The sequence below is a fragment of the Gymnoscopelus microlampas genome (assembly GCF_963454915.1).
Source record: "Gymnoscopelus microlampas genome assembly, chromosome: 18".
NCBI classification, from domain to species: Eukaryota; Metazoa; Chordata; class Actinopteri; order Myctophiformes; family Myctophidae; genus Gymnoscopelus; species Gymnoscopelus microlampas.
The window spans coordinates 31769542-31786768 of record NC_139955.1 but is presented as its reverse complement, the minus strand read 5'-3'; the positions used below and the strand labels follow the sequence as shown (position 1 = coordinate 31786768).

The window sequence follows — 17227 nt, the reverse complement described above, 5'->3', positions numbered from 1 at the left end:
ATGAGAAGCACCGAAATTCTGCTGTTTAGCCTTTCTATAAAAATGGGTCTTTAATTTGGTTTTAAAAATGCCAATGGAATTTGCAACCCTAATGTCCAGAGGGAGGCTGTTCCAGAGTGTAGGGGCCCTGACAGCAAAGGCCCGATCACCCTTGGTCACGAGCCTAGATGTAGGGACATCTAATAGGGCGGCGTCAGAAGATCTTAGGCAGCGGACAGGTATTTGGGGATCGAGCAGGTCAGTGAGATATTGTGGTGCCAGGCCATTAATAGCTTTAAAAGTTAACAGTAAAATCTTAAAATCTATTCTAAAAGTTAAAGGCAGCCAGTGCAGTGCCGCCAGTATGTATGTCTTTTGTATAATTTCAAAAATTCCATGTCAAAAAGCTCGTATCTAGGCTGCATTTATTTTTATTCTAAGTAAAGGTTTGCTTTATAATAAATTACAACCATAATGTTAATCTTTAGAGTTATAGACTAGGCGTTAATCACGTTATATATTTTGGAAATTGTCCACACTCCTTTCCGCCTCACTTTTGAGCCTGTGCAAAACACTGCAGATTGAATTGCTAAATCGTCTGCATGGTCATTCATTGGCACTGGTGTAAAGTAACATTACATTTACTCAAGTATTATTTGTACATAAGTACAATTTTGAGGTATTTTTTACTTTACTGGAGTATTTCCAAATGTCAGTAGCCTACTTTTACTTCTACTCCATTACACCTCAGAGACAAATATTGCACGTTTACTCCACTACAATTATTTGAAAACTTTAGTTAGGCTATAGTTACTTTGACAGTGTTGATTATTACAAAACGTAATTAACCACTTCAGCCCTTATTTTTAACTCTATGCTTCAGCCCTATACAGTAGGCCTATACTTCAGACATTTGAAAATAGCCGATCTACAAGCTCGAGCTTGTAGATCTGCTATTTTCAAAAGATTTTGAACTTGTGAAATGGGACATTCCGCACAATGAGTACTTTTACTTTTGGTACTTTAAGTATGTTTTTGATGACAATACTTTTGTACTTTAACTCAAGTAAATTTTGATTACCGGACTTTTACCATAGACTGTACTGTAACAGAGTATTTCTACATTGCAATATTAACCCCCCCCCCCCCCCCCCTCTCTTTCTTTTTTGTACATATTTTTCACCCTTCATACCAGTAACCTGTAAACTGATTGTATGACATTCTGTATAGTAGTGTGTATATCTGTCTGTCTCTTATATGTCAACATGATTTGTGTGCATGGGGATCTCATCTTAAACAAGCTACGTGCTTAACTGAGCTATCCAGTTTAGTAGACCTTGTATTGCGAATTTGTACTTCCATGTACTGTTATGTACTGTCATGTACTGTTCTCATGTCTTACTAAATAAAGTACATCAATCAATCAACTGCGACCACTAGGTGTCGCGATCTCACAATCAAGAGCGGAGCCGACTCAGCCGAGAGGAATGGAATGGACTACTAGACATGTGGAGATCAGATCAATGATCACCTGCGTCTCGAGAAAATATTCCCTCTAGATTAGTAATTGTCACTTGGGTGACACGATGTTATGTAATAGTCTTAGAGGGAGAGAAGAGAAAAGAAGAGGAACCCGTGAATAACATGAACACTCCGACCTTGAGAGCGTTGTTTGGCTTAAAACCAGACATAACCACAGTGGTTGTGTCTGGATGGATGTGCTAATCAGCTGTGCTACCGTAGTACCGCGTGTCTACTGAATGATGAAGACAAAAATATAGGTCACCGTTCTGTACTCCTCTCAGCAACCAAAAAGACACACCCACGGTCCACCACGCATACACAAACTGTGTATTTATATGCAGAGTAGGAGAGCAGCCAAGGCGGCAACCGCTCAAACACAACAGGTGGATCAACACAATGGACCGACAAAATCCCCGGTTTTACACTAGAGAAGGCTGTCACATTCTGTGTTCTCCTCGGTTACTGAAGGGTCAAATCCATTGCTTCCTTCCTGAGCTGAGCTGAGCCTGCGAGTCAACTCGACTGTCTGGCTGGAGCAGGAGGATTTAAACTAAACACGCCGATCGTAAGTAAATGCATTGTTTTGTAGCCTACATTTATTCGATCCTACTTCAAGCTTTTGAAATGTAATTTCCACAGACCACGTGTAGACTTAGCCTTGGATCAAGACTATCATATTATGTATTTTATCGATTTTGACATTTCTACGATAGTCTTGGCTTGCACCCCCATGCAGTGCGTCCTGCACTTTCACCAGTAAAGCCCGTACTTCTCCGTACATATACAAATATATATAGAAGGTATATACCAGGTCGCCGCAAATGTCAACTCGCGCTTCGGAGTCTTTGTGCAATGTATTAGTCCATACTTTCCAATAAAGAATTGTTTTAATCCCGTCTGTGTCGGATTCTGTTGGAAGTTTCCTGTATTCCTCGATAGGGCGCATCCGGTGAAAGCCGGAATTACACTCAATGTAAACAGGAAGTAAACGAGGGGGAAAAAATGTTCGGACACAGACGGGATTAAAACACACATTTATTGAAAAGTACGGACTAATACATTGCACAAAGACTCCGAAGCGCGAGTTAATATTTGGGGCAGCCGGGGAAGCACCTTTATATATATATTTTGTACATACGGGAAGTACGGGCTTCACTGGTGAAAACGCAGGGCGCACTGAGGGGTGCTACCCAAGACGAAAGTAAAAGTCAGACTCGATAAAATACATCTATGATAGTCTTGATCCAAGGCCAGTCAGTGTAGACCACTGTTGTCACTGCGATCACCCGAAAATGTAACGTGTGTGTGTGTGTGTGTGTGTGTGTGTGAGTGAGAGAGAGAGAGATACATAGTTGGTTACATTGGATAAACGGGATACAGATTGCTTATTGATTGGTTGATTGCGTACTTTATTATCAGAAATGTAAACAGCAGGAGGTACAGTCAGACGTTGAAACTAAAGGACTAGCAGGGCTAGGGCTAAGGACTAACTTGTGTTGACATGTAAATAGTGTAAATTGATTTCAAAACGTTTTTCATCTTGTCGTTGATGCAGATGCTGTCATAGCTGCTACCTGCCTGAATGGAGCTGTTCATTAAAGAAACCTGGGTAAGAGATTCACACACTGTGATCATGCATTTGATGCCTAAGCAGCCTAAACTGTCTCTGCCATATTACCATTTCTCAATTAACCTCTGCTTTTTAGTAAAGACAATTTAACATTATCTAAACGGACATATATCAGCCAACATAATCCATTAGATCAGGGGTCTTCAACATTTTCAGGTCAATAACCCCCTAGCTGAGAGAGATGAAGCAGGGACCCCCACTACATATTGTATAAAATGATGTTGCAGATTAAACTTTTTCATATATTCTATACAGTTTAATTGTTTGACAGCATTCATCAGTGTATTTTGGACATTTATCTTAAACCGTCTACTCCCCACCTCTTTGCCGAAAACAGCTGATTTACAAGTGAGCTTGTGGATCTGCTATTTTTGTCTACAGTTCTCCTCATAGGGATGTTATGGTTCAAAAAATTATCCTATCACACAAAGATTTGGTGGCCCCCCTATAGTAACTCTGAGGATCCCCTAAGGGTCCCGGACCCCCTGTTGAAGACCCCTGCATTAGATGATGATGATTGTGAATGTGATTGAATTAATAAAGTGAGTAGACATTTTGATAATAAGTGTGGAACTACCCTGAAAACTCACTTCAGGACTGTCACAACAGTGACTCAGGGAGTAGAGCATCCGCCTTGGAATCGGAAGATTCCCGGTTGGATCTCTGCCAAGACTGTCTGTTTGCTGTTCTGATATATAATATTTTGAGAAACAACCATGTCCATGTAATGAGCAGCCCAACACCACAGTGAAGTTATTTGTGTGAACGTGATCTCATGCATGTGATAGCCGCTATCTGAGCAGTAACAACAACAACAACAACAACAGCGCCGCTTCATAAAGCCTCTAGTCAACATCATCATCACTATGGTGAACCAGCTCATAATCCCACCTGGCAGCATTCCAAAACTGACAGGCCAATTGGATGTCCTCCCTGTCTGTCTGACATCCACATTCCACAATTATTCAATCTTCCTGCACTGAAGTACTTCATTGTCTGAGGTGGCTTTACTTTCACTTTATTTTTTTGGTTTAGTAAGGACTCTTGCATGTGTGTTTGCTGTATGCACGTGTTCATGTAGCAATGCAATTTCCCTCTATAATATATTTTTGTTCGTTTGTTACAGTTCTTTTCATGTTATCTGACTCACTCATGTATTTGTCTGTGCACTAAATATGTTTTGCATGGAAAAACTACAGACAGTGACTTCAGGAAATGCATTTCTAGCATCTATCTAAAGTTCTGATGAAAGGGTCAGAGTGGAGGAAACAGAGATGTAAATTTGTTTTGTCTTTAGTCAGGAAATCCTGACAATGACTTGGTGTGAGTGAGGAAGCAGTGCCCCTCAGTGCTTTTGTTTGGTGTGAAAGGGGTCTGTCTCCCTCTCTCTTTTTCTGTCTGTGTTTTCATTGGTTGCCCAGTGTAGTGTTTTTCTCGCCGATTGGCTCCAGAGTTTCAGAGTGCCCACTAGTCAGCCTGTCGAATGCCTGCCAGAGGAGGCGTCACTTCCCCCCTCTTCACCACCGGCTGCTGCAGTCAATCAGTTTATTCAGCTGTGTGTGTGTGTTTGAGAGAGAGAGAGGTTTTAACTCACAGCTACCCACACACACACACACACACACACACACACACACACACACACACACACACACACACACACACACACACACACACACACACACATGCCTTGCAAAACAGCTTGTTGACCCTCCTATCCCATCCCCCGTTCCTCCCTCCCTCACACACCCCTGCCACATGGGGCTGAGCAGCAAACTGCGGTGTGTGTGTGTGTGTGAGTCATTGGGGAAAGTTACATCAATGAGTGGTGTGTGTGTGTTTGTGTTCTTTCCCAAACAGCGTGCCTCACCATTGCAGCAGATTCCTCCACAGGGTTAGGACACAGGGAACATCGAGAGGGAGAGGAAAGGGGATCGCAGACTTACTGCAGCTGATTCAGGGATTCTGCACGAGGTACTTATTATGTGATCTCATGGAGGCTGTAAAATGATATGGTGTCAGTTTCATGCACACGGTTGATTTCAGGAAGAATTGGGATGGTTTTAACTTTGGCTCGTTTGCTTTGGTTTCTCTCTGTACCTTCGGGTAAAGAATCATCCAAATAGCGGGCATTCTTCTCAATAATGCTTAGTCATACCATTTTAGTCTAGAATGTTGAATGTCTAGATTCTAGACATAGCAACATTCTAGACTCTAGAATGTTGTTAAAACTAATTAAGATTAAGGTTGGACAGACAAATCAAATTTGTGAATGAAAGACACAACTACCAGTTTTAAAGTGGAACTGTGGAAGTTGCATAACAATCATTGCAGTATACAATTTAACCATTGTACATTTCTTTTAAATTAAACTGGATATCAACTGTCTAGCAACAGCATCAGTAGTAGATGGCAGCGCTCTAAACAACCTACAAGCCTGCCAGCCCAATGGACAGAGCCTAGATGTCGATGACCCTGCATGTGTCCATGTGAAACATACAATTCAAGGGAACTAGAAGTGTGCACTGTGTACTACTGTAGGTATTTTGGCTGCCTGGTGAATATGGCCAGTGAGACCACTGTTTGACTTGTTTCTCCGCTCTTGCAGAGGTCTCTTCCAACATGGAGGTGTCCAGGAGGCCTCAGACCGCCTGTCCCCAGCTGCCTCATCCGACACAGACCTCCCGCCGTCCACCCCCCGCTGGCATCTCAGAGGACCACCAACCTGCGAAGGAAGGCGGAGCAGGGACAGATGGAACCAACGAAGCAGAGAAGGACACTGGAGAACAGGAGTCATGCTCGGAGGACGAAGCCACAGAATCTGTGTTCGTAGAGGCACCGCCTGCCGACCCCGGGACTGCGGAGCAACATTTAGAAGCGGACACTTCAGAAGGCCAAGATGGACGTTCGGAAAGGAGCTCCGCAGCCCAGGAGAAGTCTCCTGAAGAGGAGGCGGCAGCCAAAAAGAGGTCTGAAGAAGAGGAAGCCCTAGCTAAGGAGAGGGCTGCCCAGAGACAGCTGATGGCAACAGAGGAACTAGTTAACACTGAAAGGAACTACCTTCGGATGCTGCAACTCAGTACAGTCACCATCAGGAACAACCTCGGGAAACTACAGGTTAGGCCTGTCACAATCATTACATAAGCGTCTAATCGCAGTTATTTGAGATAAAGCGCAATTATTTTTTTCATAATCGTTTCCATGTTGAAAAATGTTTATACATTTTCAAACATTAAAAAAGCAGAAATGGCAGATCACATTCTAATATACCAAATTCTCATAAACATGACACATACATAATGTAAAAAATGCATGCCATGCATGTGTGGGTGGAGAATGTTTGGACGCATCATTTTCATGTAGGATGCAAGCTATTCTATGATGTTATTGTATGTAATATATTGAATCACATGTTACATTTTGAGCAAACCACAACTGAACTGTCCGGAGGGCATCTATATGAAATGGATATGCTGAAACGCTGTGTTCTCATCTTCAATCACCTCCCAGATATTGCCCATTAGCTATCTAATAATCTTTATCTTTCATTATGGGGCCGCTAATAAAATGAGTTCTGATGGAAGATGTCATGGAGTCTGGCTTTATGAAGTGGAAGGCCTGAACTGTGGATGGTGCTTCTACCACAGTATTCTGTACACAGGAAGGACTAGCCCCGTTTGGAACCTCACTCTCTCCACGATGGCTCCGAGATGAGGTCCCACTGTCTTGGGTCCCAGGCTCCAGCAGAGGTAGAGCCCCTCCAAATGCAGTGAAGATCACCTTTTTCGCAACATCATATCCAAAAAGTAAAGCTAGTCCGAGACACCTACAGATGATAGACATTTCGCCGGAAAGTAAAATTTAACCGATGGGTTTGAAAAAAACTTTAAAATCGCTCATTTAGTCAGCCTGTGCCATGTTTTCCCATTCAACCCGGAAGAACCCCCCGACGGCAGGTACCAGTACTGCTCCCGATTCGGCTACAATAAAAAACATGGCACAGGCTGACAAAATCAGCGAAAATAAAAGTCAAACCCTGTCGGTTAATTTTTACTTTCCGGCGAAATTGCAAACATCTGTAGGTGTCTCGGACTACCTTTTACTTTTTGGATATGATGTTTTGGGGAAAAGGTGATCTTCACTGCATTTGGACAGACTCTACCTCTGCTGGGACCCTATACAGCGGGACCTCATCTCGAGCTATCGTGGGAGCTATTGTGAGGTACCAAACGGGGAATTAGGAAGGATTAGGATTAGGAAGCTGTGGGCTAGACCGATGTCTCAGATTTTAACAAGCATTTTGGTCGTCAGTTATGGGATGATTTTCTTTTCCTCACACTCTGGTGTTCTGGTTCACCAGGGAAGTTTACACTTTGGAGTGAAAATCAACAAAAAAGGGTACATGTACTAGGGCTGGGGGATATGGACAAAATAGATACAGAATAGATATACCTCAGTTCAGTATTGATATTGTGGAGATGGCTATTGTTGCTTTCATAAAAATGTACACATTACACAATGAGATTTTAGATACATTATCATCAGTTATACCTATATAATATAGTGAGTAAAGGCAAATAAGAGAAAACAGTTGGGTAAGTTGGGTAAGAAAATTGCATCACTTTAATTATATTATAACAATATAATAATCTCAAAATCCAAGACTATATCAAATCTCACTTGAGGAAGAACCAAAAAGATCTTAGCCTTAAATTGCCTTGTTCCTTATGTAACCTAAACAGTCCAGTAATGTCACACGTTTGTTGCTGGTCAACGTCTTTGGATGTAGACAAACAGGGCGAGTAGAGACATGATTTAATTGGGGTGGGTGCCAGTGCTGGGACAGGGCACAGACGGGAGAGATGGAATAGATGTGACTCACTGAATGGAGCCATTGTCGGGCAGTAAACTCACTGTTCTGTTCTGTTGCGTGTAAGTGCAGATTCTCCACCATTACACAAAAAAAAAAATCTGAGAGTATAATGCTCCAGATTTTATGCATTAATCAGTTTTACACTTGACCAGTGGGTGCTGAATTGTGTAGAGATGGATTGTGTCTAGTGATAACTAGCCTGTCTGCTACAGGTGAACAGTGGTAAGAGCGACAATACCATAATGGAACAGCTCCAACGCTGTGTCCCTGCTGCAGCCATTTGTTCTATCAAAGTGTCCTTGAACAAGACAATTGAACCCCTATGGTACCTGCTCTGCATTTGTAATTCACTCGGGATAGAGGAATGCCTAAAATAACTGTGGTATCGTATATGGTTGCTGCAACACAAAAACATTCATGTTAAGAAGCTACACATTCTAGCAGAAGCATCTCAGAGTTTAAGATGCAATGCAGTGAGTTTAAGACTTTAAGATGCAAGTATGCAGTGCTGTTCACATAATTGTAATTCATTAATTAATTTTGACCTATTTGATCACACCGGGAATTGAACCTGGGACCGTCTGTTTCCCAGGCGGCCTTTCTACCCATTCAGCTATGGCCGCCCTAATCAATATCAATGGTGTCCAATCATGTAGCTTGAAGGACTGAGTATGTGCGGGTTTTCATGTAAACTTAACAGTAGTAAACACTGGTCCACCTCAGATTGTTTGGTTGATTGGGTGCTAATGAACATCTCACCCGGTTGCTACCAGGAGAGATCTTCTGCTAAATGTGTAGCTTCTTATTTGGTTGGAGTGAAACCCTGCATACACGCAGTCCTTAGTGTAGTGCACAGTACACTATGGCAGATAATGGCACACCATAAATTTTTAACTCTTATTTGTTTGTGTGTTGTCTCCTAGCCTCCCCTGCCCAATCTCAGCAGCATGTTTCTCTACATAGAAGAGGTGATTGAAGTATCGGGTCGCCTCCTCAGCCTGTTGGACCAGAAACATGTTAAGCCTGGAGACCCTCTCTTCCTGGAGACACTCTGTAAGGGACACAACCTTCTCTGTAACACCCTCATATTCTACATTATACTGTACAACATCCTACTCACTATAGTGGTGATCAAACGTTTTCAAACGGTGATCAAACGTCATTAATAATGCTAAAGACCATGGCTATTGTACAACCTAGTTTTGGTGGATCAGGAGATGGGTTTGGTATTTAAACAGTTACTGTTCTAGCTTTAAGGCAGTGTATATACTACTCAACACATCATACAAAATGCTTGCAACACCTCACGCTTAAAATCACTATATATTTTTTAATACAAAATGTATTTTTTAGTAAAATCATTGGAAGCTGGCTGACAATCTATTTTCATCAGCTAGTACTGAATTCTGTTGCAACATTAGCCAGAAAGGGGGGAAAAAGTCCCACATGAATTCTGATTGTTGCCCGGCAACACAAGCTTCCTGAACATTCCAAGAAAAAAACAGAGGAAGTTGGTTATTCCAGGGATCTACTATTGGCATCCTTAGGCCTGAAATCGATTGTTAATAACATAATTTTATTGAAATGAAACTTAGACAATAGCAGCTATTGTCTACACTTAAGTTTGCTTGAACATAATGTTGTTTTTTTCTGAAAATTGTAGCTTCTTGTAATCTGCAATCTGTTGCAATTATTTATCTTTTGATTCAATGTGCAGCCCTTGTTATGCGTGTTGAATCTGATTGAGTGGAGGGTTAAAGACCTCCACACCTCAATAGCATGCATGTTTATTGGTTTCACAGGTCTTGACCCCTATACCTTCACTGCTGTCAATTTGCATGCATCCATGTAGTTGGTAATGATGAGTGAACATAAACACACGCTCACCGTCCCTTTATAAATACACACGCATGCAGGCGACCTTTTGAACTAAGCTTATCAGTAATTATCAAACTCGAATGCCAGACATTTCTAAGGTCCTCACAAAGGGAATAACGTCTTTGTAAGGAGTGTTTCTGCCTTTTTAATGGGTCTACAGTGTATGCCATTTTAAGAAACCATTATATTAATCACAGCTATAATCAGCATGACCAGTATTTCTAGTTCTTTCATAACTTGAAAATCTGTACACGGAATGGAATACTTCTTCGTTTCTTCTTTTACACATCCTCCCCTACCTGCTCTAAAATACTGCAGGTGAAATAGTTTGCTACAGCATATTGGTTATAGTCACTGCTTCAGCCATTGTGTCTGTTTTCCATTTCCTCTTAACCCATTAAGACCTGAGGCCGATTCTACAAATGTCTTCTAAAGGGTTTTCTGAAAAACGTATGCTGCTATATCAGTGGTGCTCATGTTTTTCATGTCAAGGACCCCCAAAATGATATGTGTTTGGCCGCCAAACCCCTTCTCAAAATATAATTGCTCCAGGAACCCCAGAAGCAAGGATTTGAGTTAAAATGTTTGCTTTAAAAATCTATATATATATATATTGAAAGATTTGCAAAAACAATCAAGATTAAAAGAAAATGCAGATAAACAATCTCGTAGATTGAACTTGTATATCAGCTATTTTTGAATAGCCAAAGTTTAAAATGACACAGATGCTCTCCTGATTTTAATGGGTTAAGCATGCAATTTATAACTATAGAGGTTAAATACAAATGATAACAACCCTTCCACATGCAGACAATGGTTTTGCAATATCTCGCGTAGGAGTCCCACTGCCCTACCTAGCAGCTAGCTTGTGTTCATCCCTATCAACTGTTGCTATGGTGACAGCGCTGAAGATATAGAGGAAGCAGCAGTGTATTTGCTCTGTTCTGTCTGCACCAGTCTGGTAGTGGGCTGGCATTCCCCCCTCATTACATGTTCCTTCTCAGAACACAGGAATACTGTCTTGCCACTGCTCTTTCCCTCTTCACATAGAAAACCTGGGATAGACGTGGGTTCATTCCCATGTTTGACCCATTCACACCAGAACATGGTGATGGGGGAAGTCCCAGGTCATTGCTGTTAAACACTGACCAGGAATCCTCAGAGTTAACATCTTTAACGACAAGAACCCTGGTGTCCCTATTCTGGGCATGTCTTAATAGGCGAACATTTGGTGGAAATGGGAAAGCATTTGTGAAGGTAGCAGAGTCTACAAGCTCACAACGCAACACGTTGTGAACGTGTAGATCACAGACTTGTATTGGGGTAAAAAGGAGGGACAATGTATATGCTCTTGGGGAACCACAGTCAATGAATCATATAGGGTTTAAGTGGTTCAGAGGGTGTGGTTTTAGTCTATCTCTGCTCTATCTCAGACATAAAACATGAGAGCTCATGCATCATGTGCATTACTAATCTGCTCACATAGCTAATGCTTGATGTGCGCAGATGTACAAGCTCACAACGTGTCACATGGTGGCTCGTTGCGAGCTTTTAGATCGGCCATTTTCAACGATTGTCTGCCTATTATGACAAGCCAAGAATGGGGAAACCGGGACGCTAGGTTTCATGTGGTTCAACAAAATGGTAATGCCACCACTGTTCTAACGGTACGTTTCACGAGGGGAATAAGAATGACTTTTCCCAGAGGCTGAAGTAAACATGTTCTCCTGTCCCTGTAGGTGATTCGTTCCTGAGCCTGTCCTCAGACATTGAAGCTGCCTATAAGGAGTACTTGTCCAACTACAACAACGTCACGGCCATGGAGAACATTTACAAACAGAAGGAGCCGCAGTGGTCTGAGATTGTCAAAGTCATCAAGAACTCGGCGTAGGTTTATCTCCCCTCACGCTCATCCAAGATCGGCTATTTTCCCCAATGTTCACCTATTATTATGGCATGCCCAACATAGGGACGCTACGGTGCATGTGGTTATAAGAGGCCTGGCCTATTCTGACATAAATCACCAATGTTTAGATAGTTCTCCTCCTTTCATATAACAATTATTTGCCTAGAGATCGTAACTGTGCGATGTACCATAGATAACCACTTAAACTCTATATGCTTTGTTGTATATGGACCACCAGGGGTCTGTACAAGACTCCCTCCTTTTTTTCTTCACACCAAAGATTGCATAACCAGTATAGTACACGCACAGTTGTATTATTAGCTGACATTGGCTCAATTATTAGGTTAATCTGGTGGTGTTTTAATGAATTTGGACAAAATGTAGTAAGCAATTAATTAAGCAATGCAGAAATGAATGGCAAAATTATTTATGTTTACTGTATGTAAGATATATGTAGGAAGGTGTGAATAGACATGTATTGAGATCAGTGAGGCTTGTGGAGGACAACCGAAGACCATAAAGACATTCCCACTGTGGTCCGCAGGCCTGAGGTCAACGCCACGTCTCTGAGCTTCTTCCTGGTGATGCCGGTGCAGAGGATTGCCCGCTACCCCCTCCTCCTGCAGACCATCAAGAAACACACAGACCCCAGTCACCCTGCCTACTCACTGCTGGAACAGACCGCTAACACCTCCGTAGCCCTCAACTGTCGAATCAACGAGTACAAACGCTTCAGAGAAGTCGGTGAGGAGGAGGCTTACAAACCCCAAATAATTTAACGCACTGGTAGAGATGTGGCCTGTGCGCAGTGTGTCATATTTTACAAATGCAGTATATACTAAACTACACTTGCAATACATTTAATTATTGGATATATGAAGGATGTATATGTCATGCACTTTACAGATGCTATTTTCATGTGCAGATTGTGCATATAGTGAATAATATTACCGTATTTTCCGCACTATAAGGCGCATCTGAGTATAAGGCGCACCTTCAATAAATGTATTATTTTCATATATAGGGCGCACCGCATTATAAGGCGCATCCGCACTATAAGGCGCACTGACGGTGCGCCTTATAGTGTGGAAACCAAGGGAACCAATATTGATACATATATAAGGCGCATCGGATTATAAGGCGCATCCGCACTATAAGGCGCACTGACGGTGCGCCTTATAGTGCGGAAAATACGGTAGATGTGAATATGGTATATTTACAGGTTAACAAACTAAAATGCACAGTATAAACATACTGATAGTGATGGAGTTTTGCCACAGTCTATAGTAGAAAAACTAACTTAAAAATGTGAACACACCACATTGAAAATATATTCTCTTTTTTCTGCTAGTGATCGGATCCTTTGTGATTTACGACTTGAAGTCAAACATTGGTGAAGTGCACTTTTACCTTCAGATTAACTGACCCAAGTCTTTTGATTCTAGCTGACAAATACAAGAAGACAGAGACTCTGACCATCAAAGACAAAATCAACCGTATCAACAGCCACAGCATTGCGAAGAAGACAGCCAGGCTCAGCCAATATATCAAACACGAGACTGGAATAGCACCTAAGGTCAGAAAAGTAACACAACATCATTTGATAACCCTGACTTTGTTGTCAAACCTCCTTTTATTTATTATTTTTACATAATTTTGTAGGGGCTCATAAAAGCCATTGTGCTTTAAAAAAGTGATGGCCCATTTGGTAATGACCTCTCTTTATTTTAACTGTCCAGTCTAAAGGATAGACTGGACAGTTCCTTTTTATGGTGTGGCTTTGTAGGAGGCTAGTCGTGTGTGTGTCTGTGTGTCTGTCTGTCTGTCGGGTCTGGTCTGTGCATTCAGAGCTCACAAACCACTGGACCAATCAGTGTCAGATGTCTTGTGCACGCTGCCAGTAGCAGTAGCTAACCTTTAGTACCTCTAGACTTATCCCGCCTTATCCCTTATGCCTAATCCTTTTGGGCATTTTTTACTATTTTGAAGAAAAGAAAATTCAATAGTGAAAATAGCTGGTCTACATCGACATGTTGTGAGCTTGTAGATCGGCTATTTGAACTATAAAAAATCTAAATGGTAAAAAATGCCAAAAAAGTTTAGGCATAAGGGTGTAAGGCAAGATGGGGCCCAAAGTGTGGGAGACTGTAGTCCACTGTTTCTCAACGTGGGGTCTGGAGACCGCCAGGAGTCCTAGAGGGGAACCAAATGGACCTGTAATGGTCCTGTCAAATGACATTGCAGTCAAGTCTCTTAGGCCAGAGACTTGACCGCTGCGTCATTTGACAGGCATAAATAATAAGCCTCACTGCTAGCCTTTGATCCAGTACTTTCAAAATGTAGCTGCTACATATTCACATTATGTAGTCTAACTTCCACTATAAACAGGACATTGCAAACATTTAAGTATGCATTCAAATGTTTTCTATGCAGCGTATCAACACCTAGCTACTGTACACACATCCCTCATGTAATATAGTCATATACTTTATGGCCACAGAGCCATAAACCTGTCACTGAGCCATACACACATGCGTCATTAGTCAAACACTTTTCACTCCTATCAGGGTCCTTCTGTTACCTTGTGTAAAAATGAAAGGTTTTACACAGCTTTGGGTTGACAAAACGCTGATAATGCATTGAAAATCTCCCTATTTATCGTATGTTTTTTTTTATAAATGCATGCCCTATTTTATAGCCGATGATCTACAAGTATCGTGAAGAATGACAGGAGAAGCTGCATCCAGTAGCTGTGTTGTTGTAATGTCCACATTACTTTTTCCCCATTCTGCGGTTGTTGGTTATTTCCACTTCCACTATTAGAATGAGTCCTAAGTACATACATTTATCATTTTCATTTTTCAACAGACGCATTGTTATACAATATAATAGCGATTATCTCAAATAATTGTAATCGGTCAGTTATGTAATAATTGTGACAGGCCTGGCCACATCCTTTCCCTCATATTACTTTCTGTGATGACACTAAGAAAAGCCTTGTGCTGTTCTTCAGCTGGTGGACGAGGAGTTTGATGCATTAGAAGGGTTCTTCTATGTCTTGGAGAGTGGGATCCTACAACTACACGAGAACGTGGAGACATATCTGGAACACCTACAGGTGAGCTGGCCAAAAGTTTAATCCAATCCACTCCACTTTATTTATATAGCACATTTTACAACGCAAGGTTACCAAAGTGCTGCACAGGAAGAAAAAAAAAAGAAGCTAAATACAAATACAAAAAAGAGAAACGCATCACTATAGAATATAAGACGCAGCAGCGTCACAGACGGTGAATCAAAGCAGAGACCACAGAACTCTCAAACGGGATCAAAAGCCACGGTAATAAAGTGAGACTCAAGGTGAGATTTAAATGTCTCAACGGCGGGGGCCAGTTTGATATGGGAGGGTTGTTCATTCCATCATTTGGAGGCTACTACTGAAAAGGCTCGGCCACCTCTGGTCTTTAAACGTGTCTTTGGGACAATACGTTTTAACTGGTCAGCAGACCGCAATGACCTTGAAGGAGTGTAGACTTCTAGAAGTTCAGAGAGATACTGAGGCGCCAAAGCATTCAGTGATTTAAAAAACAATAAAATCTTAAAATCAATTCTGAAGCGAACGGGGAGCCAGTGAAGAGTAGCCAGAATCGGTTTTAATATGGTCATGCTTGTGGGTTCCAGTTTAGAGGCAGCATTTTGGACTAACTGTAAACGTGCTATGGAGGCCTGGTTTAAGCCAGCATGAAGTGCGTTACAGTAGTCCAAACGTGTAGAAATAAAAGCATGAATCACTCGCTTAAAATCATTTAAAGATGGCACAGATTTCATTTTAGCAAGCAGCCTCAGATGATAAAAGCTGGATCTGATCACAGCATTTATCTGTTTGTCAAGTTTAAGCGCATTGTTCAATTTGACACCAAGATTGGAGACCATGGGTTTAACGTAAGGTTGCAGGCAATCTGGGAACTCATTCGGTGCCCATACCCTAGGTGGGGTTAGCGAAAGGGCCTTTCTGTGTGGAGTTTGCATGTTCTCCCTGTGTCCCCTAGAGTAGATACCCTCACAAAAACATGCAGTAATCCTGGTCACTATACTGCCCGATGGAGGGGAAAGGAACTGGTTGGAATAACGTGTTCTTTCCACACGCTATACGTCCTACCGGGGAAACTCCCCCCTGTCGGGTGATAAGAAGGCTTGTTAGCTCTCATGCATTGAAGGAGGCATGAGCTCGGCTCTGAGCTCTCCCTAGGTTGGCAGAGGGAGTGTAGTGCCCAGGATTACTTATACAATTGGCACTGGGTGAAAAAAACGGGATTACAAAATCATGGGATACAAATTTTAGGGAAAAAAAGGAGGTGTTGCCTCCTTTTTCGTGTAGAAACTCGGTTTGGTTTGGCCACCCAAGCCTTAATGTCATTGAGACACTCAAAAAGAGGTATCAGGGGGCTGTTGCTTATCCTTTATCTATATGGCAGTACTGTGAGAAATAGAATGCTGCAGGGTACCAGCGCCTGAGGCTGTTTTGGAACATGTCAGAAACAGTTTATTTGTTAAAATACATAAATTCATTTTCGGTACACTTCTGGTGCCTATGTCATTTTGGTGCGCGTGTCAGGGGCAAAGTTAAAGGTAGAGAAAGTACATTATATCCTACTTTACATAAGCTCTGCCTGTCAACTAACATAATCCATACTCTTCAGCTCTGTGCTTTAGTTGTTTTGTTAACATTATACATCAAATGCACATGCAATATTCCACAAGTTCCTCATGAGCCACGAGTTGCTGTATGTCTATGAGTCACTTGGGGTAAGCTCAAACCACTGCAATGTACGTTTCCACTCTAAAATTAGCCCCATATGGAAAGTTTCTCAGTTTTTCCTGTTTTCCTAACCAGAGGCGCCTGCTCTCAACAAGCTTGGGTTAGCATTATTTCCCCTTTTCTTTTCCACATTTTCCAATTTATTGATTTTTTTTTCTCTATTACTTAGTTTTGTTTATTCATGTATGATAACTATAGTGAGTAGTAATAGTAGCAAGAATTGTCCCTGAGGATATGACAATTACGTTTAAATGTTAAGCATACAATAAGTCATGTTTAATCAACTCCAAAAGCCCCAAATTGTTTCCTTAATAATTACCTGTGACCCCACAATACAATACTACTTTACTTTTTATTTTGTCTCCAGAGGTTTCTAGCATGCAAACCAGAGGATTTTGATTTGGACATGGATGGAGAGAAGCCAGCAATCTGTTATAAGGAGATTACTACTGCATTGAGACAATGGATTCTCCCTACATTTGTGAGTGAAGCTGACTTTTTCTATTGTATTGCACATAGGATCAAACAGTGCTACAGGAATTAACACGCTAGCAGAATACACGACATGACTGTCTCTAAGCTGTCTCTGCATTTCTGGAGTTGGTGTAAACCTGATTGTAT

The 17227-nt window shown here is 41.6% G+C and overlaps 1 protein-coding gene across 5 annotated transcripts in view; it reads left to right on the top strand.

Moving 5' to 3' along the window:
- Positions 1 to 1589: 1589 nt before the first annotated feature.
- Positions 1590 to 17227, top strand: part of arhgef37 (Rho guanine nucleotide exchange factor (GEF) 37) — a 31829-nt gene continuing 16191 nt past the window's right edge. For 4 of the 5 annotated variants that reach the window (XR_014602818.1, XR_014602819.1, XR_014602820.1 and 1 more), the window contains exons 1-10: positions 1591 to 2068; positions 3059 to 3112; positions 4991 to 5104; positions 5739 to 6247; positions 8927 to 9056; positions 11621 to 11768; positions 12332 to 12531; positions 13233 to 13363; positions 14801 to 14905; positions 16974 to 17087. Coding sequence is in view for 2 of the 5 variants with exons in the window: in XM_084085568.1 (XP_083941694.1) it covers positions 5753 to 6247; positions 8927 to 9056; positions 11621 to 11768; positions 12332 to 12531; positions 13233 to 13363; positions 14801 to 14905; positions 16974 to 17087 (1323 nt within the window). In the remaining 3 variants the exon portion in view is untranslated. Of the gene's footprint in view, positions 2069 to 3058; positions 3113 to 4990; positions 5105 to 5521; positions 5668 to 5738; positions 6248 to 8926; positions 9057 to 11620; positions 11769 to 12331; positions 12532 to 13232; positions 13364 to 14800; positions 14906 to 16973; positions 17088 to 17227 lie in introns of all 5 variants that reach the window. The other variant, XM_084085569.1, reaches the window with a different exon arrangement.